The sequence below is a fragment of the Eublepharis macularius genome, chromosome 3 (genome assembly GCF_028583425.1).
Source record: "Eublepharis macularius isolate TG4126 chromosome 3, MPM_Emac_v1.0, whole genome shotgun sequence".
Lineage (NCBI taxonomy): Eukaryota > Metazoa > Chordata > Lepidosauria > Squamata > Eublepharidae > Eublepharis > Eublepharis macularius.
Genome location: NC_072792.1, coordinates 79,515,867 through 79,542,839, shown reverse-complemented (window position 1 = coordinate 79,542,839; position 26,973 = coordinate 79,515,867). Strand labels below are relative to the sequence as shown.

General features: G+C 42.1%; 1 protein-coding gene across 2 annotated transcripts in view; it reads left to right on the top strand.

Moving 5' to 3' along the window:
- Positions 1-26,973, top strand: part of DMD (dystrophin) — a 2,144,806-nt gene that overhangs the window by 1,899,275 nt on the left and 218,558 nt on the right. For both annotated transcript variants that reach the window (XM_054973282.1, XM_054973283.1), the window contains one exon: positions 932-1,010. In XM_054973282.1, coding sequence (XP_054829257.1) covers positions 932-1,010 — 79 coding nt within the window. The remainder of the gene's footprint in view (positions 1-931; positions 1,011-26,973) is intronic.

Below are 26,973 nucleotides of genomic sequence, written 5' to 3'. Positions count from 1 at the left end.
CTTTATTTAAACTACAATTTTTCCTGTCAGTTTCAAAGCCATTGTTTTAAGTGGCTATTTAGTGGTTGTCTGCAGGTATTGCTTTTCCATCTTCACCTTACTATCACAACATAAACTAAATTTATACAGGAATAGGAGAAAAGGTACTTATAAAAGTGAGCAGTCCTATCTATGGAAATGGATTGACAATAAGCCACCCTTGCAGTAATCATTTTCAGAATCTTTTTAATGGAAGGAGGAAGTAGCTGAGAATGGAAATTGTATCTGTGAGTTTCCACAGCATAGTAGTTAAGCAGGAATTTTGTAAATGAAGGGCATTCTTTCTCATGTGACTTATTTGTCATCTTCAGTGTCAATGTTATTGTAACCTTCAAATATAGATAATAAAAATGTAGTAAAGGTGGCTTTTCATGTTAAAAAAAAGTTTGGATTCCTGAAAGAGGTTTTTTTTAATGTTTCCTTCATCCTCATTGGCCTGATGCCAACCATATTAAGGCTGCAATTGTGCCCATAATTACATGATCACAATCACTTAATACAGGAGTTACATAAGTTGAGAGCCAGTGTGGTATTGTGATTAGAGAGCCAGACTAGGATCTGGGAGATCTCGGTTTGAATCCTTACTATGCCGTGGAAGCTTTTGGGGGACCTTAGGCCAGTCACACACTTTCACCCTAACCTACCTCACAGGGATGTTGTGAGAATAAAATGGAGGAAAGGAAAGCAATTTAAGACCATTTGGGTTCCCACTGGAAAGAAAGGTAGGGAGAAAGATGAAGAAAATATATAAACATGATTGTAGATATATGAATTGCTGTAAAAATCCTGTTATTTTAAGTGGTTGTAGCAGTACACTTAGTTAAAACTAAAGTCAGTTTTTAATGAGGCACTTGATTTTATTGCCTCTTATTACACTTTTTCCTCTACCCAGGTTGCTATTGATGAACGTATCAGGCAGTTGCATGAGGCCCACCGGGATTTTGGCCCTACTTCTCAGCACTTCCTTTCAAGTAAGTAATTGCTCCCTGTTATTGGTGTTGCTACCTTCAGCATTATTACTTAAAACTTCAAAATTATGTCATATATTCAGTCCTGCCAGAGGAGAAAACTGGAGTGTTTGGCCTGTGTTTTGCATGGTTTTATAAGCTAGCACTTAGGGTTCATTTGTGCTCAGATGTCCATAATATTCAGTTGGTAGAGGCAGAAAATTCACCTAAGCCCAGGTTCTCATAAAAGAGTGGCAACTCACTTTATGTATTCTACCAATTCTGAGTACAAATGGGACTGTCCTGATACAGAATACAGCATCACTTAAAAATATTCCTGGGTGTAGAAAATCAGATAATATTAAGAAGGTTCTAGGTCAGAATGAACAGATGCTCCATTATGATTGCATGATTCCATTATGACTTGAGTTCTACTGCTTGCAATAAAGGATAATTTTGGAAGCCGATAACAGATTTCATACAAAAAATGTTGTACTCCTATTGTGTTTAAAAATTAAATAGTTCCCAGGAAAAAAATATTTTTGTTGCTTTTCCCAAGAGAGTAACAGAACAATACACTGTGACACTAACTTGCTCGCTTTCAGAAGTATGAGAGTCTTTTTAGGATTTCAGCCTTTGTACCCTGACTGCTAAAAACAACACATTAAAGGGCTCTATGGCTACAGGGAGATTTAAACAGTCCTGCCCTGCAAACTGCACATTGACCGTGGATCTCATAGGATACAAGACAATGTATGTCAAATATTAGTTAGCCTTTGACTGAGAACACAAGTTGTTAGTTTTGAAGGGAGGTTTGTGTTTTGTTTATCTTGACTTCTTTTGTTTTGTATCTTATGAAAATATAACACGTATGAGCCTTGGATTCCTATTTTAGGCATTCCAAATTATATCCCACAAGTGTAGAACTTTGGGGTATTATGTGTCTGGAGTCTGAGGCTCATCCCTCAGACTTACCAAGAAGCGAGGGTGGGAGACAGTTGGAGGATCACTACCCAGCCACCCCAACGGACAATCTGGGCCAGCATGGACCAACAATAGAGGGGGAGAAAGAGGCAACCCAGCCACAGGAAGGTGGAGCAGCTCCAAAGCCCCAGAGGATCAGAAGGAGCAGGTGGAAGCCAGCCAGCCCCACCCTCCAGTGGGAGACTAAGAGCCCTGACAGGGAAAGTAAGGACAGCCTGGAGGGGGCCAGGGCAGAGGGAGAAGGCACAAGAAAGAGGGACAGCCAGCCATCAGACAGCAACCTTACTGGCAGGACAGCAGAAGCAGCACAGGGCCACGCCCCAAGCTGCAAACAGGGAGGAAGGGAGTAATAGAGACCAGCTGAGGCTGCTGGAAGCTCAGAGCAGAGAAAGCTTGGCAGCCAGCCAAGAGAGCACAGCTGTAGCTGTCCAACATAGCCAAACTAGCTACCCCAGGTGCAACTGCTTGAGGCAGCCAAGGCCAATGCTAGGAGGCAAAAGAGGGGTGTGGCATGGCAGGTGGAGCCTGGAATGAGGGACAGGATATAAGGGAAGTCCACCCGCAGGGTGTGGGTGGGTTGTGTAGGAGTGTGATGGAGTGGAGGAGAGAGGAAGAAGGAATGAGAGAACAGCGCGGCGGCGGCGGCGGCGGCGGCGGCGGCGGCGGCGGCGGCGGCGGCGGCGGCGGCGGCGGCGGCGGCGGCGGCGGCCAACAGCTGGGTGGGGACAGCTCTCATGCAAGGCAATCAGGACAATGTCAGGTTGAAGGGACCTGCGAGTGGACTGAGAGCGTGTGAGGGTGAGGTATACCCCCCTCCTTCCACAGAGCGGGCTCACGCAGATTCCCTGAAGGTCCTTTAAGGCTGAAGTCAGGCAGGCTGGAGCCTTACTGGGCGATGGCCAAGGCAGAACCTGACATTATATTCTTTTTAATTCTTTGGAATATACAAAAAAATCATGTTCATAATCTATCCCCTCAGGATCCTGTCATGTATTAAGCCCTTGGTCTTAACTAGGGAGGGGCTTTTTATGGGAATTGTGGTAGAGTTTGTTTGTCTACACTCCATGTAAGGTAAAGGTAGTCCCCTGTGCAACCACCAAGTCATTACTGACCCATGGGGGGACGTCGCATCATGATGCTTTCTTGGCAGACTTTTTGTTATGGGGTGGTTTGCCATTGCCTTCCCCAGTCATCTACACTTTTACCCCCAGGAAACTGAGTACTCATTTTACCAACCTCAGAAGGATGGAAGGCTGAGTCAACCTTGAGCAGGCTATTTGAACCCAGCTTCCACCAGGATCAAACTCAACTGATGAGCAGAGCTTGGGCTGCAGTACTGCAGCTTACCACTCTGCACCACGGGGCTCCTTACACTCCATGTAATATTTGGAAATACTACACTCCATGTAGTATTTCCAAATAAATGATATGTTTCCAAAGTCACAAGTGCCATATACAATAAAGGGTTTTTTTAATGAAAATCAAATTGTTATGTTAAGTGCTTAATTATCAATGTAGCCGTTGATGGAGGTTGAGTTGCCTTGCCTCATGGATACCTTATTCCAAAATAGTTACCAATGTAAGGCTATCATCTAGGATTTCCCTAAACCTGGTTGTCAAACTGTATAGGATATGTAAAAGAAGGATGGCAGAAATGCTGAGGAAATTGCAGCTTTCAGGCTCACAGAATATCTTATTTCATATACCTTATTTCAAAGCAAGAATACTGAAGACAGAAAACATAATTTGATCTTAAAAGTGCTTTATGTTAAAAAAAAAATGAAACAGACATACATGTTCTAATCTATGGTACTTTTCGCACTTGGTTTTTAGAGCGTGTTTGTACCTGTTCCACATCCCATGTTTGCAAGGTTTTCACACTTAAAAGCAGTCATGGGATGCAGTCCCGCTTTTTGTCTGCTGTATCCCTGATTTTTCCCCCTGCGGACATACCCCGATGTTTTTTTAAGTTTGCTGCCAACTGGCAGCTGGCCCGCATTTTGCTAATGTGAACACTTTTGCCCCCTTTTTGCTTCTCTCCCCCCCTCTCCTTTTCCCTGGGAGCTGATTGGTTTGTGCAGAATTAACCACTCCCACCCTCCTCAGCTCTCTGAACTCCTTGTCCACCATTTTTTTTAGTAAAGCGAGGTGAGGGTCATAAGACTGGTTCTTCGTTGGTTTCCTTCCTCCCGGTATGCATGCTTTTTTATTTTTTTTCAAAAGCCAGGAATGATTCCTAAGCTTGCTGCTAATTCCCTGCTAGCTTTAAAAACAAGGAAAGTGTTAAATAGATGCTTTCTCCTTCCTCTCTTAGGGTATGCACACACATTCTTTTTTTTTTTAAAGACAAGAATGGGTTGCAACGTTGTAATGTTAGTGCACTTTCTTCCTGGCTTTAAAAGCCAGGAAAGGATTAAATGGCTGCTTTTCCCTCCCTCCTAGGCATGTTTCAGACTTTGCCAAAGAGGGGGAAAAATCCACGCATTTTGCACAGCCCTTTGGAAACAAGCCTCTGCTTCCTGGGAGGAGATGAATCGGCAGCATTTTAACCCTTTCCTGGCTTGATTAAAAAAATGAGAGTGGTACATGTTTTCCCCCAGAACTCTGCCACCAATTGCATCTCCAGTGGGCAGGGGACAGTCCAATCAGCAAAAAGGGGGTAGGGTTCCAACATTGCAACGTTACTACGCATGCTCAATTTTTTTAAAAAAAGTATGACGTGAATTGCAAGGCCCTGAAAGCCCAAAATTGCACTGAGGTTTTGTAATAGAGCACAGACACCAAATCGAAATTGCAGTGGACAGTGTGAAATGAACAGGTGCAATGCCGAAGCCACTGCGATCGGGGCGAATGCTCATAAATGGCGGTTTAAACCGTAAGTGCGAAAAGGGCCTATGAGAATAAGAGGCAAATACAACAGTTATATAAGCACTTTTGGATGTTTTGTCCGTCATTCTCTTTTTGGGTTCCGTATTTTGGTGGATAAGGATGAATAACCAATTATGTGTTGCTGTTGTCATCCAGATGCATCTGCATGGTGAAATCATGTTAAGCTATGTTTGCTATACATATATACGCAGTTTCACAAGAGAATGAACCAAGATTATATAGTTCCTTCATAAAACACTGTTGATATTTACTCTCCATTAATAGAGAACAAAGAATTACACATATTACTAGTGGCATTGAAGGAAAAGATGAAAAACTGAAGTTTGAAAATGTTTGCACAAATATTTAAGAAACTGCTTCAGTCTCCATGATAATCGCTGCTTTTATACCATTTGCCTCTCATGTTTATTTAACATAGATGTTACCAGCTACACATTGTCATATGCTGCTTCCTTTCACAGTGTCTTTATTATAGTGACTACATTTTAAATTAAAGTTTAGTTGTATGCAAGCTGGCAAGCATACTTGGCAAGATTATTATACTGGTCTCCAATGGAGTATTTGAGAAAACAGATGCATATGCTTTCATGCCTTCCAATGAACCACCTAAGAAATTGGTCATAATAAGGAAGATGTTTTAAAATAATTTTCAACCTTGGTAGTACAGTTCATCCGCTCACTGGATGAACAAAAGTGATAGCAGAAAAGCTGCCAGAAAGCTGGCAACTTAAAAAAAAAATCGACTGAGCAATTGGGGGGAGGGAGATGGTTGCAGCCTGGTACAGCCATTATAAGAGGTGTTTTGAAGTCTTTTGAAAGATTACTTGAAATACATTCAAAGCAGCAAGGCACATGTACAAATGAACCTGTTTGAAAATGATATCTTTGGCCTATTGTAGAATGATTATAGGAAAATAAATAGCAAAATTGTATTTAAAGAAGGGCCGTTTTCACACTACTAACCTGCTTCCGTAACGTTGCGAAACATTGCGCAAAAAACACGGAAGATAGCATCTTCTCGCGAGAGTTTTGTGCGACATTGCGCAAAACTCTCGCAAGAAGACGTTATCTTCCGTGTTTTTTGCACAATGTTTCGCAACGTTACGGAAGCAGGTTAGTAGTGTGAAAATGGCCAATGTATCAGTGGAACAGAGCACAGATACAGGATAATGCTCTCCACTGCTTGTTTGATGCATTATGGGGAGAAACCAACAAAAAATGATCAGATTTTATTCTCAAGTAAAAAACACTGAATGCTGATGTTGCACTGAGATTATTTATTGCCACTATACTAAATCATTAATGGTGTACTAAATCATTAATGTAGTCAATTGATGTGACAAGACTTGGGTGTTCAGTACAATGTACTACTACTGAACAGGTGCATTTGAATTGGAATCAAGATAAACCTTTGATTTTATAGATCCAGAGGAGTTAGCTGTGTTAGTCTGTAGCTGCAAAATAGTAAAGAGTCTAGTAGCACCTTTAAGACTAACCAACTTATTTGTAGCATAAGCTTTCAAGAACCACAGCTCTCTTCGTCAGATGAATCTGATGAAGAGAACTGTGGTTCTTAAAAGCTTAAACTATAAATAAGTTAGTTAGTCTTAAAGGTGCTACTGGACTCTTTACTACTTTGATTTTATGGATGAGAAGGAAAAATCTATTTTGTACACTACAGATTCTAAAACGTACAGATTCTAAAAGCATGTATTGATCATTAAGAATAAAGCTGAATGAACATTTTAAACTGAATTTCTTATGTCCAAATGCAACATGCTAATGTCTGTACAGCACTTACTTTGTTGGACAGAGAATGCTGCAATACTCAGTGATCTAGCTATGATGATCCACTGTGCATAAAGAATTTCATATGACAGAGAAATACTGTAACATGAATAAATAAAATGGATAAATTGAATCCCAATCAGTCCTAAGTCTGTGTTTACTTACCAAGAAACATATTGGAATTACTCAGCTCAGCTGGAAAGCCATTAGAATTTCTTTTATCATTAGTGGCCCTGTAACTGCTAGCTGCTGAGGATTAATAACATAACCCCATCAAATGTTTCTTGTGGATCTCCTTGAGAATTCTGATTGGCCACAGCTACTAGACTGAATGGAGTTCACCATGGCAAATCTTGTGTTCTTAATGCTTGTGATCCTCTAATTCACTGTTCTGTTGTACATCAATATATCTAATTCTCAAGCTGGTCTCCTGGTCTCAGCCCCGCACGCTGCCTCTGTTCCGCCCTGCGTGATGACATCACCTAAGAAACACTTAGCCAGTTGGTTAGGCTAAGAAACACTTAGCCAGTTGGTTAGGCAGGCGATCTTTTCCTTCCTTACTCCCTCCACCCTTTAGGAGGATGAGGCAGGTCAGATGGGTCTCTGCCTCTCTCCCTTCCTCCTGGGGGGATGGGCCCTTTCCCAGGATTTTTCACTCCCAGTCCACCCCTGCGCATAGGGTTGTTTTTATAATAAAATGGAGGAGGGGATAATTATGTAAACTATTTGAGGTCCCCATTATGGAGAAAGGTGGTGTATAAATAAATAATAAATGATGCTGAAGATGGGGGTGCTGATAAAAATTAGATTGGTTGGTGGGTGTGAAGGAGAGAAGGAAAGGTGAGGATGTAGCAGCTACCAGGAGAAGGGAAAGAGGAAATAGTGTGAGGTGATACTGAGAATACTGTGAAGTGCCCCTCGCAAGTCCTTGGAGGTTCACTACTGCGCAACTGTGCCCATCCTGGTGACCAGCACCATATAGCTTGGCCAAAGTTTTCCTGGGTAGAGTCTGTCAGGGGTAGGGAAGGATGGAGAACTGAAAACAGAGGGGCAAATAAAGGTAGGTTGGCTGGTTGGTGAGAAGGTAAGAAGGAGCAGGAAAAGAGGAGAAACTATTAGGGCTTTCAGGGAAGGGAAAGAGGAAATAGTATTGGAGGATAAAAGTGTATTGCTTGCTTGTCAATATATCTAATTCTCAGCATGGCCATATCTGTAGGTTATAGAATCCAGACATAAGACAGTCCTTTCTTTAAAAACCTCCTGGTTTGCAGGAAAATATGAAATCTTTTTTTAAAAGATGGTTAAATACCCTTGTAGAAGCAGCCCATGTACCTTTAAGAAATGAATGCCTTCTGCAATTGCAATTGTGGAGGTTGCTAGGCAACCATAACTGTATCACCAGCTTTCAAACCCTGGTTTCTGTCAGTAATAGGTAGAAGGGCCCCTTCAAGTCTGTTTTGACCTTTGTGGGAGTACTCATTGGGGCCAGGCCTGGCAGGAACCACAGGAAGGAGGGAGTTGATTGACTTGCATAATTCACCCCGGGCAGGCTGCTTTGTTACAATTCAACAACAGCGACCCCAAAAAGCCAAGGTGATGTAGCGTTTTGAGCTTCAGACTACCCTCTGGAAGACCCAGATTCAAATCCCCACTCTACTGTGGAAGTCAACTGAGAGAACTTGGGCCAATTATATATTGTCAACCTAATCTCTCTCACAGGGTTGCTATGAGAATAAAATGAAGAGGAGAATGATGTACTGTAAGTGATCTGGGTACCCATTGTGGAGAAAAATGAAATAAATAAATAATATGGCTGAAGATGAGGCAGATCAAAAATATGTTGGTAGGTGGGAAGGAAAGAAGGCAGGAAGCAGGGAAAGGTAAGGATGCGGGAGCTACCAGCAGGAGAGAAAAGGAAATAATGTGGTGAGGGGGATACAGGGAAAAATGAAGCACCTCACCCTGCAAGTCCTTGCAGATTCTCCACTCTGAAATTGGACCCAAACTGCACAATCTGCCCAATTAGGGCTGCCAGGTTCCCTTCCCTTCCCAGAGGGAGGGGGAAGTACCCATTACGTACCTTATGAATGTTCCCACTTGCGCACTTTATGCACATGTGCTCCTGGCACAGGATGGTGACATCATTTCCAGGAGTGACATTGTCATGTAGGCCCCAAGAGCACTCTTGTGCTTCGCACCAGTGACTGATTCAGCCCATTTAGGGCTCAAATTGGCCCAGCATGAAGTGGGAAAGCACTCTTGGGGAGTGATGTTGCCACGTTGGGACTGCCCCCTGAGAGGCCTGTTCTCCACCTTCCCCCCTGGCCAAGTGAGTGGGGGAGTGAGTTGGAGACTGGGAGCAGGGGATCCCCCACTTCTAGTGGGGGTAGGGTTGCCAGGTCCTTTGAGTCCTCCAACAGATGATTGGGAGCCTGGCACTTACCCTCCGAAGTCCTCGGGACATCTCCTTGCCTGCGCAGTAAGCGCGCACACGCTTCTGGCAGGCATGATGATGTCACTTCTGGAAAGTGACGTCATCACATGGGTCAAAGATCGGTCCAGCATGCACTCCTGCACTCGCCAAAGGGCCGAATTGCCTCCCCACAGGCCCAATTCGGCCCAAAACAGACCTGTTGCAGGGTGTGGGGGTGTACTGCAGTGGGGCATGGGGGCGCGAGGCACTGCCCATGGGGACGCTGTGCTGCCGCGGTCACCCCGGGGCACACACCCCACTGGCCAGGTAAGTAGGGTAGCAGGAGGAGGTGGGAGCAGGGGATCCCCCACCCTAGGCAGGGGATTGGCAAGTCTAAGTGGAGGACTGGCAACCCTATGCACAACTGAACTTGGCTCAGCAGTTGATACCACACAACTAGGTCAGACTTTTCCCAGGTAGAGGCTGCCAGGTAGAAGAGGGAGGGAAAGCTGAAGACATGAAGGCTGATAGATAGGTTGCAGGAACTAGGTCTGGCAGCACAAGAAAAGAGGGAAACCTGGTTCTGGGAACTTGTTTCCTGTAGTTTAGGCAGATCTCTTTATTGGAGGCTCAGATCTTAGCAAAAATCTGGCATGCTCACTACAATCTGGTATTTAGGGCCCACCCTGTTTGGGAGAATGAGACAGTGGCGTAGATATGACTTTTAGATCTGTTCATCTCACTACAATGGCCTCCTGATGCAGCATCTGAAATAAGAGGCCCTGTTTCCTCTCTCTCCTCTGGTAAGTCACTCCCAGCGAGGAACTGATTACACCAGAGCTGTTTAAATCCTTCCCTGAGTGTTGGATGCCCATCTTTGCAAAGTTGTTTACCTAGAACAATCGAACAGCCGTTTTTCCCTCCAGGTGAAAACAAAGCATTGTAGTCCCGGTATTTTTAAAGGGCTCAAAATTAGTCCCCTCCAAATTATCGACCAATTAGCCTGCAGGACCTAACCTCCAAGTTGTACAGAAATTTTTTGCTGCGGGACTGGGAGATCTCTAATAACATTATCCATCCTGAGCAAGCAGGGTTTAGGAAAGGGATAGGCACTATTGATCACTGTTTGACCCTTTACCAGCTGGCTCAACATAGTATTAAGGGCCCCATCTAGGCTATGTTTGCAGCATTTGTGGATCTGACTCCTGTCTTTGACACAGTAGATTGGAACCAGCTGTGAGTTAAACTAGCAGGTACTAATATCAATAAATGCCTATTGTTCCTGATTTGAGAATTTTATTATAATATATCTGCTAGAGTTAAATTAGGTCCCACAAGCTCTTTAACAGAGCACATTCAAGTTATTCGGGGGGTCAAACAGGGATGTGTTTGGGCCTCTTGCTCTTCAATCTCTGCTTAAATGACATAGTTCCAAGCTTGTCAGGCTCTGAGTTCTTTCCACCATCATTGGGGAGTCAGAAAATATCGATTCTCCTATATGCAAATGACATGGTATTGACATCCCTAACTTATATCAGTTTAAGGAGGATGCTGAACAAACTGGGCAATTTCTGTAAGGGCAAGGCCTTAAACATCAAATTTGCCAAGACCAAAGTAATAGTCTTTGGGAAGAGACCGCGATGATTTAAATAATGAATAGATGGCACTCTATTGAACAATGCAGAATGTTTAAGAATCTTGGGGTGACATTTAGTGAAACCTTCTCATGGAATCTGCCCACCTGGCCATAACAAAAGCCTCGATTTTGAAAACCACTGGGACTATCTTTAAATGTTATACCTCAAAGGAAGATTTTTAGCTGAGCTGGCCTTGAAATTGTTTCAGTGTAATGCCATCCCACAGCTTCTATATGATGCAGAGATAAGGGGTTGGAATGAACTTGGAACCAGTTCAAAACTTCTTTTTGAAGAGGATTCTAGCTTTGCCTCATGGCACTCCAGTGGCTTTAGTGAGGGCTTGGGTTACCTCCTATCAAAACCCATTTGCACTTGGCCTGATTTAGATTCTGGAGAAAGCAAAGAAATCTCTGCTATTCAGCTCCTTGTATTCAGCCTTATTTAGATTCTGGAGAAAATCAAAGAATCTTTCCACTAGTCTGCACCTAAGGCAAAGCAAAGCACTTCTGCATTCAGATGCACAGCTGACTTTAACAACATCCTCCCATTGTTATTCTCTGGTGGATAACTTTTGGGGTGTCCCCTTGCCCTGTCTCAATATACATTACTGGATTTTAAAGATCGATGCTGCATTGGACAGAAGTTCAACTCTCTGTTCCAAATTTTCTCCCTGGTTCAAGTTATTTAAGAGGGGCCATAACAGAGCCTCTTATTTGACCAAAATCACCTTTCCTAGTCTTAAAATGGCTTTAACTTCTTTGAGGTTTCAAACTGTGCCCTCAACCATTCTAGACAATACTGATTGCTCCCTGTTTTTGTATTTGTGGAGCTTCGGTCCCCAAAGATCTTCCCCTTTATCATCTTTACAGCCCTTTGTATACAGAGCCCAGAAATAAATTCCTTGGGGAAATCTTTAAAAACATTGATTTTCCTCCTCTGGTGGAAAAATTGCCCCTCCTTCTTGCCTACCTGGATCTACTCATGTCTTATAGAGCAGCACAGTTTGCCCTGGAAGCTAAGAAAATCAGGGTTCAAGCTATGTTAAATGGTTGAGAATCCTTCACCTATGTATAAACAACAAGATTTGATTTATATACAACCCTTCAGGACAACTTAGTGCCCACTCAGAGTGGTTTACAAAGTGTGTTATTATTATCCTCACAATAATCACTCTGTGATATGGGTGGGTATGAGAGAGCTGACAGAGCTGTGACTGACCCAAGGTCACCCAGCTGGCTTCAAGCAGAGGAGTCAGGAATCAAACTCGGCTCTCCAGATTGAAGTCTTGCCACTCATGAAGATGTTCATGTGTTTTAAGTAATTTTTATGTGTTTTTAACATCATAGTTTTATTGTTTGGTGTTTATGTTTTGCTTATGTGTTTGATTTGGGTTTTGTGTGAATGAACAGGAGAGAAGAAAGCAGGAAAAGGGAAGAGGCTATGGGAGTTTTCAGGGATGGGAAAAAGGAAATAGTGAGGGAAGGGATGAGACGGCCCCTTCAAAACATTGTGGGTACCTTGTTTGTACAAATATATTTACTTTTGCAATATTGGCTGTGATATGTTGCAACTTTACTACCCATCACCTTCCTGACAGGTGTAAGCATATTTTCCAGCCTCAGGGGGGGGGGGAAAGATTAGGGTTTGCTAAATTTACAAAGAACAATTTAAATTCTACAATACAAACAATATATATATTGTAAAGAATAATAAGTAGAGACTCCTACCGTATTAGACAAAGCTTTAGGCCGCAAGTCACAGAATCCATTTTCTCTGAACTCAAATCTGGAGAAAAAATTGTTTGGACAAAAGACTACAAGTTTGCTTCTGCACCCTTCCACAGCAATGTAGCCTTCTTTCTTTGCTAGATAGAAAGAATAATTGCATAAGAAAGGGAAATTACTTGTTAATGAACAAGGATCCATCTGTAACAGTAAGGAAGAAAGATCCAGATATGTTTCTTTAGTGCCAGATATTTTAGTCTAACCTAAAAGAGTTGACAGATACAGTCTTTGATCGAGACATTTTTTTTCCCCTTAGAAGTAAAGTCATAGCAGAAAGAGCAAGGGCTTGGCATTGAGGTCACAGGAGGACCCTGAGAAAGAAAGATTCCTGGATAAAAGGATCACAGGGAATCCAGCAGAATTTATTTGTAAGAACAAAGGCCTAAGGGAAAGCATAAAAGCAAGGTTCTATGGCCTTTTAAATGTCCTTTGAAACAAATGCCACTTTGAAGTTGCCATACCAAACAGGGAGTAAGAAAAAGAAATTTGCCTTGGGGTTCTGCTTGGACAGAGTAGGGAATAACAGCAGCCAGAGGGAGGACTTTTAATATGGATTACTCAAAATGACCACCTGCATTGTTTTGCAGATTTAGTTGGACTAGTGTGTTACCAAGCACACTAGTCCATTGACTCTATTTATAGTAGGGACATGTTATCAGCAAATATGAAAATTTTGTTGCCTTTTGTTACATAAAATATCATGAAGGAAATCAAGGCAATGAAATACAAATACTTATGGCCTCTAGTTTACAAGATCTGAGCAAAGCTGTAAAAAGATAAGATGTTCTGGAAGTCTTTCATTCATAGGATTAACATAAGTCAGAAACAACTTGAGAGCACACAGTATTGATTTTAAAGTAATGCTGGGTATGCAAAACAAAGTTACCCATGAAGTGTTCAACATGCCACTTTCACATTTCAACTTCCACATTTCAACTGTGGCATGCTTACAGCCACTATGTCTGTAAGCATGTCAGCATGGCACTGACATCAAACTACATATCCTTGACATGCTCCTATTGCAAGAGCACACAGTGAATTTGAACAAGATGTCAAGATGCCTTTCGCCCCAAGTAAAATTTTCTTATGTACCTAGCATCACCTATTATTGTTGTTGTTGTTAACAACAATATTCAATTTATATACTGCCCTTCAGGACAACTTAATGCACACTTAGAGTGGTTTACAAAGTGTGTTATTATTATCCGCACAACAATCACTCTGTGAGGTGGGTGGGGCTTAGAGAGCTCTGACAAACCTGTGACTGACCCAAGGTCACCCAGTTGGCTTCAAGCAGAGGAGTGGGGAATGAAACCCGGTTCTCCAGCTTAGAGTCCTGCCACTCTTAACCACTACACCAAACTGGCTCCAATATAATCAACTCTGATTCACATGGTACAGTTGGCTATACTATTACACTGTCCATATCATAATGTCATCTGTTAGTACAGCTTAAGCAAAAACTTGTTTGTTTGTTTATTTCAAGAGAAAGGCAAACAAAAATATTTTAAACAAATATTATACTGCCTCATAACTCTAAAATAAAACAGGAGTCCAGAGGCACATAGATGGACTAGCACTATATGCTGCAGCGTAAGTTGTCATCAGTCTGAACATCATCAGGTGTGTGAAGTATTCATCCATTAGGCAGAAGTATTTATTTTTGAGTACTTTATTCAAAGCTGCCAAGAACAAAGGCAGGGAAAGTATATTATAAAGAATGTATATTTTTAAATTAGTCATTATTTTAGCCAGCGTCTATTTGTTTACCATATTTATATCAGCAACAAAACACAATTTCCCGTGCAATAACAATGTCTCCCTATTTTATTTACAGTAATTGCATAATTTAACAGAACTATACCACATGTAACCAGTTCTAGGAAAAATTATTTTGCAGGCGTCATATATGCTCCAAAGTCCATACATAAAGTGTCCAGTGCTTCAAGTGCTCTATTAATATTGCAACAGGTATTAAAGTGCAAATGCTTCCTAGCACCATGTACACATTAATTATTTCATACAAGCTCGCCTTATATTCCAACTGGAGTTGGGTATAGTCCAAGATTTGGTTCCAATAAACTGTGTAGTTCACAGATCACAAGTAGACCTTTGCGTGTATTCTTTAGGTGTACATTGATAATTCTGTGACATCATTATTCTAACGGAAGGTCCAGATCACCATTATATCCGTTTCCAAACTCTTTCTCAAAGAACACAGTTGCTGGAAAAACATGCAATAACACATATTACACACCATCTTACAATAATTTACATTTACAATACAGCAATAAATATCACATGTACTCACTCAAAGTTTCATGCAGCTACCACTCCATATTAGTCATCAGTTTTCCAATTTTCACCATTTGCAATCCATTATCTCATAATCATCTTATCTACAACAGCCCTTCCACGCCCAATTAGTATAGTATCCTTTCTTAAAGTGATCCACAATCTGAGGGTCACTAGCCCAAAAAACAGGTAAAGTCATTAGCTATATTCAAACCATTAGGTATGAGACTATTCAGTTTATAAATCCAAAGGGTCTCTTTTTGACGAAGCTCTCTTATTGCTGCCTCATGACCCCTTTTATGGGTCTTAAACAGCACAGTGAAGCTCATATCCATCTCACTGTGCTTCTTTTCCTGATAATGTGGAACCAATGGGGCTTCTAATACGTTGTTCTTTATTCTAGATTGATGCTCACTAAGTCTGATTCTGACAGAAACCAAATCTTGGACTATACCCAACTCCAGTTGGAATATAAGGCGAGCTTGTATGAAATAATTAATGTGTACATGGTGCTAGGAAGCATTTGCACTTTAATACCTGTTGCAATATTAATAGAGCACTTGAAGCACTGGACACTTTATGTATGGACTTTGGAGCATATATGACGCCTGCAAAATAATTTTTCCTAGAACTGGTTACATGTGGTATAGTTCTGTTAAATTATGCAATTACTGTAAATAAAATAGGGAGACATTGTTATTGCACGGGAAATTGTGTTTTGTTGCTGCCATACTTACCGTGTTGCTCCATATTTTGTGCTATTTACCATATTTATATAGCATTTATATGCATAAAGGGGCATTTCTGGGAGGCGACAGTTCTGTGCTCTGTTATCACACTGGAAGGAATAAATGTGATCAGTTGCCTTGGGGGGAAAATGGGGGTGGGGAGCAAAAATCAAGAAGTACCCATGTGCCACTGTGATGGGGTAGCGCCGTCGAAAGAACTCAAAATTGAAAAAGATCACAGAATGTTCTGAGGGGGGGTTTCTGTGACTACCAAGCAGCCCAGACCAGTGTATCTGCTCTGGAGAGATGGAAATAAGGCTCAAAAACAGTTTTTTCTGTGATTTTTACAGCTCAGGATATTTGTTCCTCACTCCCTTAACTAGTAAGCATAGTGTAGGTAAATGCAATCAATATGAAGAGACATCTAATGAGCAATGTACTAGGGATAGGATTACCAAAATCTAGGTGAGCATAGCATATTAGGTATGATACAGAACGTGGATATAATGATGAAACATGGTGTTACATTAGCGAAAAACAATGAAGTGACAGCAGGGTGATTCGTGCTGCAAACTGATAATACATTCAATAGATAGTGGTATAATCCACAGCCCGTTTCCTTTTATAGAGTGCCTTCCTTGTATACTCCAGTATACTTATATTATCCTTATGGAAAGGTCTACTAAACAACTCTGTTCTACATAGTTTGAGAAATGATAGGAATATGGAAGCCCTTCTGACCAACTTAGGCAGGCCACTCCACAAGGGATGGAAAAAACAGAAAAAAACACATGTACAGGTGGTTGTTGATTTTGCCCATTTGTAGGGTGGCTCCTGCAGAAGGCCATGAAGTGGTAAGTGGAATTGTGGTGGCAGAACATAGGGGGAGAGATGATCCTACAGATGTGAGGGCCCAAGGCCATGAAGGGCTTGGTGATAGTCAGTACCTGAATTGAACCCAGTAACTGGTGGGAAGTTAATGAAGCGACTGCAGCATGGGTGTAATGTACATGCTCTGTCCAGCTTCTGATAATAACTGAACAACAGAGCCACAGCATTCTGTAGCAAGTGGAGTCTCTGAGTTAACCGCAAGGGCAGACTCATGTAGAGTATGTTACAAAAGTGTATTCTCAATGTTACGATAGCATGGATCTAGGTGGCCAAATTAGACAAGCAAAGATAGCAACCCATCTTCCAGGCTTGACAAAGTTGGAAGAAAGCATTTTGAGAGTTTTTTGCAGCTTCATTAACTTGCTTCTCCATACACATACACATACACATACACATACACATACACATACACATACACATACACATACACATACACATACACATACACATACACATACACATACACATACACATACACATACACATACACATACACATACACATACACATACACATACACATACACACGCCTAAGAAATTGTGCGTACTTCATGTGCCTTTGGGCACCTTCACCCAGAGTAGGATTTTGTCCTCGGAGTGGGCTAGCTGAGGCAATATTATTTATTTATGTTATTTATAGTTCACCTTTCTCATTGGGACTCAAAATAGATTACATAGTGTGAGTCAGTAGTCAGTTCTAAAGACTTTTCAATAAACATGTAAGAGGGTATATACATGCAAATTTGCAAAGATTTACACCAGCAGAAATCCAATACAGAGCTCAAGAAATGTTGAAACAGGGCATAATCAATTCTAAGACTGACATATTAAACAGCATAGGAACTAGCCTGTAGGATCATACTTACAGTAATAATAGTAGTCAATCATACTTACAGCAGTAGCAGTAAAGTCTATAATCACTCCCTATCCCTTTGCTGAAAGAACTCTTTGAGACTGCTTTCTTACCTTACAGCCCTCCTATCTAAGCAGAAAAAAACACTCTTGAATAATTCAGTTTTGCATAGTTTGGAGAAAGCCAGGAGAGTAGGAGCTTTCCTAACCTCTTCAGGGAGGCCGTTCCATAAAGTGGGGGCCACCAAATAGAATGCATGTGTACAGGTAAGCTGCTGGTTTTTCCCATGTGCAAAGTGGCACTTGCGTAAGGCTCCATTCAGTGGTGGAGCATAGGAAGAAGCATTTCTGTAGATATGAGGAACAAGTCCAGGGAAGGCTTTGTAGCCAAACCTTGAATTCAGGGAGGAAAAAAGGGGGGCAAAACCCTACAAGATACAAAAAATGATTCTTTATATAATATTTTCAAAATTCCAAAAGTGCAATGTGCTCATAACCAGTTCATGAAATATTTTCCGGGAGAGAATAGCCTACATAGGCTTGAGTCTTTGTTTGAAGTCAGTTTATCCTTCTATGTTGTCATAACTTAAAGTAGAAATATCTTAGTTGTTGTTTCATTCCAGCATGGTGCAGATGTAATTGCCAGTGAGGAAACAATCGCTGGGGGGTGCTTCCTCCTGGGATAGCACACCCTAGAACGCTCTCCCCTGGAACGCTCTCAATCTCTAAATCTGAGGCTGGCTGTGAACAGATTTCGCGCCTGCTTCTTCAGGAGCTTCTGTTTATAACCACCAAGTAAAAGTAAGCACCAGCCATACATTCATTCATCCCGGTGTGGGCGGCAGTGTCCTTTACAGCGATTGTTTCCTCCTGGAAAATATTTCATGAACTGGTTATCTAAATGGTATCATCTTTAATTCATCCTACCCTGTAAGATTGTTTATGTAATATGTATTGAATCATGTATGGAGTGTTATGAGCACGTTGCATTTTTGAAACTTTGAAGACACTGTATGAAGTGTTATGAGCACATTGCACTTTTGGAATTTTGAAAATATTATATAAAGAATCATTTTTTGTATCCTGTAGGGTTTTGCCCCCCTTTTTTCCTCCCAGTTTATTACAGGTACAGCCACCTATTTTGCAAACCTTGAATTCAGCCTGATAACTGATGTTTAGCCAATGGAGTGGTTGCAGAATGGGAGTGATATGTGTTCTCCTCCTAGCTCCTGATAATAGTTGAGCTGCAGCATTTAGAAGTGGGAAAGAGTCATGGGGAGCCACACGCCCATGTTCAAGTCCTGCCCAGTGGGGGTTTGATGGCTGCATCTGGTGGTGAAGTTTCCTTTGCAGGCTCTGGCAGAGTGGCTTCTGTTGTTGATGATACATTGTCAGCAGACAGTTGTGCAGTGCTGAGCCCTCCCTGATCCTCCTGATCCTTCTTAGCTACCAACCTGGGCTCTTTGGCTCTTCCCTTGTGGACTCCAAATCAGAACCACTGAGCTGGTCAGAGGGAGTCAGCATGACATCTGTGGTAAAGAGGAGAAACTGGTCAAATTCACCTGCACCTCCCTCTTCAGCAGTGGGGTGATTTTACTTGATTCCACTTTCTCAGTGCAACCTTTCATATACAAGGCTCTCCTGGAATCAGCATTTCTGGAGGCAAGTGAAGTTGGTAATGATGGTCCAATTCAAAATTATTATTTTTACACAATGCTGTAAAACTGTTATCTTTATTTTAAAATTTCATAATCAAAGTTTGAATTTCCTTTTTACTTATCCAAATGCCTATGCCAATATAGCTTCTTCCTAGTAGGGAGTTAAATACGGAAATATAAGGAAACAACTAGTTTCAGTGTATGTTTAGAATCAAAGTATTCCTGTCCCCAGGCTATTTAATTATTTAATTCGCAAGCTTCATTGACTTCAATAAAATAAAGATTGTTTTATGTTAGTATAAAGCTAGTTGCAGAAAATTATATAAAGCTAGTTGCAGAAAATTCCTTTTCTCCTGAACAATCATCCAAAAATTTTAAAAAAGAAAATCACAACAACCATTTTTTGACAAAGGTTTGGAGCCAGAATCTGTCATCAGTCATTTTCAGACATTCCCAGAATACATAATGAATGTTCATTGTGATCTCAGCACCAAGCTTCAACATGACCAATGAAAGGTTATTGGAAAGTATTCATGAAAGTTGTGTGCTTAAGGAACAGTCTTCATAGTCTGGAACATTGAAAAAGCATAAAATTATGTGAAAAGGGGAGAGAGAAAAGAAATGCGCTTAGAAAATCTGAAAAGTACTAACCTTTAAGATGATAGAGTTCACTTTTTTCTTTATCACTTTATTTTGGATACTTTTTTGTATTTATCTATACAGAATGAAAACAGGTGTCATTTTGAAGTAAATTTCATTTCCTACAATATTTATCTGCTTTGAAAATCAGATATATATCTGCTTTGAAAATCAGATGTATATGACCTAGTGGATTCTTAACGTTTTAATGTCTAAGGCTTAAGACTTAAAGCAGCTGCTTTTTTTTAATGTGTATCAAAATCACAAATATGTAGGGAAAGTACTGTTTATCTATAAAGAAAATTATGAATCAAAACAAGGGTGTCACTCAATAAATGAATGAGGGGTCAGCTGTCAGTTATGCTGAAATAAAACGTTAGTGTAATGTAATGAAGTATCTTAAATATTTATTGCACATTATTGAATTCCTCTGAGAATGATCACAGGGTATTCCTCATATTTTCAGTAGCAAATGTGTCATCTCTGATATTCAAACCTTAAATGTATGTTTAAGCCCCTCATATCAGAGCCCCAAAGATTTAATTAACTTGTGCAGTAGCTTGAAAAGCACAGCCAAGTATATGATTCATAGAGCACAATGGATTAAAGCATACACTATTGTCATTAAAAGTTACTTATATTTCTTATTACCACAAACTTGTATATAAACTACCTTGATGCCCGTGCTTCACTATAGTATTTAACTACTTTAAATCCAGTTATAATATTTATGGGTATGTAACATTTTTGGTTTATGGATTATTTTTTAGTTGGTTTTGTAGTATAATAGCATAGTACCCGCGCTTCACAAATGTGTTTGAGTAAAACGGAGCATGTTGATGCCTAAAACTGATAAAGTGAATTTCGAAATGTAACATTTATTGAAGAGAATTTTAAAAGGAAAAGAGTATAGTGCAATAAATAAAGTGAAAAATACGTACAACCGTTTTTTTCTACTGAATGACCTCTTTGTAGACCTCATTGGTGGTTTCCCCCCACTTTGGAGCCCCCACTTTGAGGAGAAGTTTGTGGGCTGGGAAGCCAGGAGGGTTGACCATGTTGAGGAACTCCTCAGGGTAGTGGACCGCATCATCCATTTGCACCACTGAGTCCACAGATCTGTACTCCATTTCTGTCCCTTCGAGGGAGTTAAGTTGTGTTTCATTAATGATGGTGGCCTTGTCATTCTTGGGGGTCAGAATGGCATGCTTGTACAGCCCGTCCATGGACTACTTCCTGATAGTGGTTATATCAGGGTATATCCTGGCTGTTAGGTCTGCTAGGTTCATCAGTATTGTGCCTAGGCCTGCAGGGATGGTCATCTTTCCCTTCAACTCGGGACTTGCTGGTATTTGGCCACTGCTGCTCAGTGCACCACAGGAGTACAATGTGCATATTTCTTCGCTGCATCTCTAAGTTACTTCCTCCTTTTAGCATTGGTATATCTTGTACAACGTCTGCCAGGAGGCTTCTTGGGAGCAGTAACAGATGATGGCTGCAAGAGGTGTGACATGGAGCTGAACTGAGGGAGGGGCGGTGTGGTGGGCACTTCAGCAGGTTCATGTGAGAGGTTCGCATTGAAATGGCCCCTAGAAAGGTCGTGCACCATCTTCCCATGAACATTTAAAAACTCATTTGCCATACTGACTTTTATATAAAATCCCTTTTCAGGAGTCTTGTACTGTCTTTCTTCAACTGTCTACAATTTTCTTTACCTAATTTTTACCTCAGAACACATAGTTCCACAGCTGACCCATCAGCCTGCCAGCCACACAGGAAAGCCAGGCCCCACTGAGAGATTGGCAACCCTAGACTGGGAGGTGTATTTTTACCTCAGGACACATTCAGTGACTCCCAATAGCAAGTATATACACTTTAGAATGTTGGAGAGATGACCAATCAAGACCGCATATGCAAATAGCCTCAGAGGAGAATGGCGGGGGGGGAGCACCCTGCCAGCTACACAGGGAAGCTGTATCCATATGGGACAACACATTTTACCCCCTTTTACCCCCTTAGGGGGTGAATTTCTTAAAATCCCTTCTTACTGAGCCTCTATACCACAAAGGGAACATCCGTGCCAAATTTCACACTTCTAGGTACAGGGGTTTGGGCTGGGTGTTGATAAGTCAGTCAGGACACTTGTCTTTATATATATACGTCAAATCCACATTCACCCATTACCCGCATGTTTATCGGATATCTTCCGTTTGCCTCCAATCCGCGATTTTTTCCTCTTCGTTCACATTCCTGCTTCCAATCCATCTTTCTTGCGCGTCCCTCTGGTCACACGGCCGCTTGAAAACCGCTTTTTTGGGTGGGACCTTTTTTTCCTGCCCTTTTTAAAAAAAAAATTTTTGAGCACACTTTTCCGTTATTTCGATCTTGCCTTATAAAGAAACATCATTGAAGATAATGATGCCTCTCTTTCCCCCACTGACAGCACTGATGGCTCTCTCCCGTTTCTTTTTTGGAAATTTGGAAGCATGTGGGAAGCTTTCGTGGGCATTTCCTATGCAGGACAGTTCAGTGCCTGAATTTTACTGAAGTTTCACTTCCTTGGAGTGTCATTATTTCGATATTTCATAATTTCGATATTACAGTAATATAAAATAAAAAAAATTAAAAAAAGTTAAAAAGGAAGTTTCGCGAGTCCGTTCTGAGGATGGATTCACCCCAAAATGATTTTTCAGACTACCAGATTTGATTCAGAAACAGCATAATCAATAAATGCAATGCTATGAAGTCAAAAACAGTCTTTTGCAGACTATGGAGCACTTGCAAGTTGAATCAGCCAATAGGAACTCTCGGAACGGCCGGAGAGACAGGAAGGGGGGTGTTTTTTATAAAAAAAGCGTAAATTGTGCATTGGCCCGTTCACGGCCACCGTGAAACTCCCGTTGAAAACCTGTGACCACATATTCAGGAGAAATGCGAATGAAATGCATCTGTTTATTGAGGTAATGTGACCGGCACTCGGGATTGCGTGGGGAATGCGGGGAACATGCGACTTAGAATGAGTAATGTGGATTTGCCCATAGATAGATATTGAATCATATTACATTATTAAGAATGTTAGCTCCTGGTTAGGAAATTCCTGGAGATTTGGGAGTGGAATCTAGGGAGTTTGGGGGAGGGGAGAGACCTCAGCAGGGTATAATGCAATAGAGTTTACCCTCCAAAGCTGCCTTTCCTCCAAGGATATTGATTGCTCTAGTCTGGAGAGCAGTTATAATTCCAGGAGCTCTCCAAGTCCCACCTGGATGCTGGCAACCCTATGCATTATTCATGTGTTAAGTACAGTTTTAACTTGATAGTTGTCTGGGGTCTGAGGCTCAGCTCCTGGACTTACTGGGAGAAGGGAGGGGAGGCAGTTGGGGGACAGCCACCCAAACTGGCACCCAGGATCAGAGCAGACCAACAACAGAAGGGGGGAAGGAGGCATCGGTGCCACAGGAGGGCAAAGAAGCGCCCAAGCCTCAGAGAGTCAGGCAAAGCAGGTGGAAGCCAGCTAGCCCCACCCTCTGGTGGGAAGGCAGGGGGCTGGGCAGAGAGAGTGAGGACCCCCAGGAGGGGAGTAGACCTGAGGGAAGAAATGCAGGAAGCAAAGGCAGTCAGCCAGCAGCCTTACCAGACAGGGAGAAGAGGCAGCCAAGGCAGCACAGAGCCACAGCCCAGCCTGCAGGCCAGCTAGAAGGCAGTAGCCTGCTCCAGCAGAAGCCAGGAGCAAATCAATCCCAGGTGAAACCGCCTGAGGCAATCTGCAAGAAAAGTTTGACAGCCAGCCAAGGAGACACAAGTGTACCTGCCTCAATCAGCCAACAGAGCAAGCCCAGGTGCAACTGCCTGAGTCGTCCAGGGCCATGGATAGAGTGTAGGAAGGGGGGACGTGGCTGACAGGTGGAGCAGGGAAGAGATGAAGGGATAAAAAGGAAGTCCACCCACAGGGTGGGGTGGGTTGTGTAGGAGCATGGTGGAGTTTGGAGAGAAAAGCTGGAAAAAGTAGGAGTGAGAGAAATGAAGAATAGGAGGAAGAACAAGCCCAGAGGAGGTGAAGAAGGCAGAGGCTGAGAAAGGGGAGGCAGACAGGACTCTGTCAGGTTGAGCAGGCCTGTGAGTAGACTTAGAGGGAGCAAGGACGATATATACTCCTCCTTCCACAGAGCAAGAGCCTGCACTGCCCCTGATGGCTTCCCAGAATCAAGGTCAGGCATACTGGTGCCCAGCATAGTGGCGCTCATGGTGGAGGCTGACAATAGTCATTAGCATATGCAAACTGTTATTGTTAGACTTACTGTACTGAATATAGATAATTGTTTTTCATCCCTTAAAGCCAAGAATTCTATGATCAAGCCAAGGTGTAGTCTGAAAATGTAGTGACTCAGTCCCCACCCGTTCCCAAGTCCACACAAGTGGCATGTGAGTCAGATAACCTGCAAGGGAACTTGGGTGACAGTATTTAGTCAGACATACTGTACTCACTTCTCCTCTCCTGGGTGAGTGCACAGACCTCCTCAGATTTTACAAAGTCCCCCTGGTACACTCTTGCCCTGCCACAGTGTGACCCTCTCCCACCCCATGCTCTAAGTCCACATGGCAGGGGGCTCTCAGGCAGGGCCTCCGTCCACACCGCTACTTATCTGGCACCGTGTCTCCCTGGCCAAAGGTTATGTAAGGTGTGCAAGAGACTGATTGGCTGCCGGGGCATGGACTTGGCCACTGTGGGGGCATGAGAGGATTGGTCCCCGTAGTAGTCAGCATGCTGTGCTCCACCAAGCCACTTGGGCAGGGTCAGGTGGGGGTGCAAGCAGATTTTTCCCATAGAAAGGGCTCCTATGGGCTACATCTCTGTTTTTCATGGTGTAATATTCTGCCACTGCGGTGGCCATTCCTAGGCCTAGAACGGTTTAAGGAGCTGACTGACTCACCCCCTGCCCTCCTGGACCATCCTCCTGGGTGCCAAAGCAGGGACTTGCAGCACACTCATGCCCGTGCCTGGCTGCCACAGCCAAATGTCAGTGGGAGGCAGCAGCAGAGTGGCACCATGGCATAGTGCCATCGTAGAGGTGGTTACACCAGTGTAAGTCTGGGTTATGACAGTGTAACCCTTGGTCTATTTCCACTCCCCCTCCCTCAGGATTGGGCTATAAGTTAGATGTTACATTAATTTAAAATTCCATCTAAAATTAATTTAAAACACAACATAATTCTGAGCGTATTAGCATATTGCTGAACTCTACTTTGTAAAATAAATAAATAAATACATACACAGATTTGGAAATAACCAAAAAGTATTTTCAATTGTGGTATAGTTTAAATTTTAAAATAGGTAATGTAGAGTTTTACAATGAACAGCAGGGTCACTGAAACAAACTTCCCTCTTCCAATTAATATTTCGGACACTTTTGAGTTTATTTAATAACATGTTCTAAACAATGTGCAGAACCAGAACAGAAAGACATTTTTGAATTGTTTTCCACAAACAGAGGAATGTACGTATTTTGGACATAAATAATACACAGAGGGGAGCTCTCTGGCCATAACAACTTTTCCCAGCAGTCTCCTCTTATTGACTTCTAAAAATGGTTTGCTTGGAATTCAACATGCATGTCTATGATCTAGTCCAGCTTTGTAACAGATGCTAAACTTCTACTGGCAGGCAGAGATAAGGAAAAAAAAAACAGTTCTAAGCACGAGATAATGATTCCTAGAGCAAAGTTGTAATCAGTACCACATACTTTGTCAACTCAAATTTAGGCAAGACTGGAATCATGCCACAGAGCAAAAATTGCATGATAGACAGCCTCAGTGCAATCCATTAAAGGAACACTAAATCCAATTATGTAGAACGTGAAAGAATTATTTTTTAATTTCCAAAGCATTTAATTCCAGTGACAATGACTGCTGCCTTCATTAAAAATATATCAAGTCTATTTAGGTATCTATGGTTCTGGGATGATTTGTTTTGACTTGAAAAGTTATTGTCCACTATGAAAAAGAGAATGCAGCTTCAAGTAATGCTACAGCAACCAATATCCCCCCTTCACCCAAACTAGATGTAAAACATTCAACAAAACATACAACAGTGAAAATGCCTACAGACTACAAACTGTTTGAAAGTTAATACTCCCCTGGCTTTGGGGAGAAAGGCACGGGAATGGGCCTCCCAGGGTGTGCTCCTGGCATGGCACAATGACATCACTTCCCAGAGTGACATCATCACATAGGCCCCAGGAGCACTCCCATGCTTCACTCTGGGCCAATTCAGCCCAGTTGAGGGCACAAATTGGCCTGGCACAAAGCCCGGGAGCACTTCCAGGACCTGCATGATGACATTACTCCTGGAAGTGACATCATTGCACTGGGTTGGGAGCGCATGCCAGTGAGTAGAAGACACAGGTGTTGGGATCCCCCCTCTCGCTGGGAGGGTCAGGGGACCTAGCAATCCTATGTGTAGTGTAGTGGTTAGAGTTTCAAAGTAAAATCTAGAAGACCCAGGTTCACATCACCACTCTGCTGTGGAAACTCACTAGGTAACTTTGATCCAGTCACACATGCTCAGCCTATTTTACCACTCAGGGTTGTTGTAAATACAATATGGAGGCCAGGAGAATAATGTAAGTTATTGGGTCCCAACATGAGAAAAAAGGCATTATAAAAAAGTACAAATTTAAGAAATATAGGTGAAGGGAGGGGGGAGATATAAGGTAAGTTATTTAGTGGGTTTGAAGGATAGAAGGATGTAGGGGAAGGTGAGCATATGGACGGTGCCAGGAGGAGAGAAAGAGGATATAGTGCAGGGAAGCGGATATAGGAAAAAGTGAAGTACCCCTTGAAAATCCTTGTAGGTTCCCTGCCATGCAACTGGGACAAGCTCCAGCTGGTGCCATGCAACTGGGCCGTAGGGGAGAGGCTGCTTGGTGGGAAGACAGGGAAAAGTACAGATAAGGGGAAGACAAGGTGGGTGGGAAGGAGATAAGGAAGCAGGAAAAGGGGGAGAGGCTATGGGAACATGGAAGGGAAAGAAGACATGGTGGGAGAAGGAAAAATCACGAGCCCCCTGCAAGTCTTTGTGCTTCCTCACTTGTCTATTTATAAAAGCATGTTTGAATTTTATTTAAGTTGTATTACTTCTTATTTCCATTATTTGAAATTATGTTCAAACTAAAAAGGTTATTTAGGCGGGGAAGCAATAATGGAAATGTTCTGTATAAAAGAATAAGGAACGTAGTGAGCAGGCAAGTCTTTCCATCATTGGTAGTAAACTAGAATGCATTTTTGTTCCTACCATGATAAGAAACATTAATCAAGAAGAAAATATGGAGAAAAGGTAGCGGGCAGTGGCAGCCAGAGAAACTTTAAAAAGATGTGCAGCAGAAAGGCAGACTGCATGCTTCTTCCATTTCTTATCTTTTCTTTAAGTTTAGCA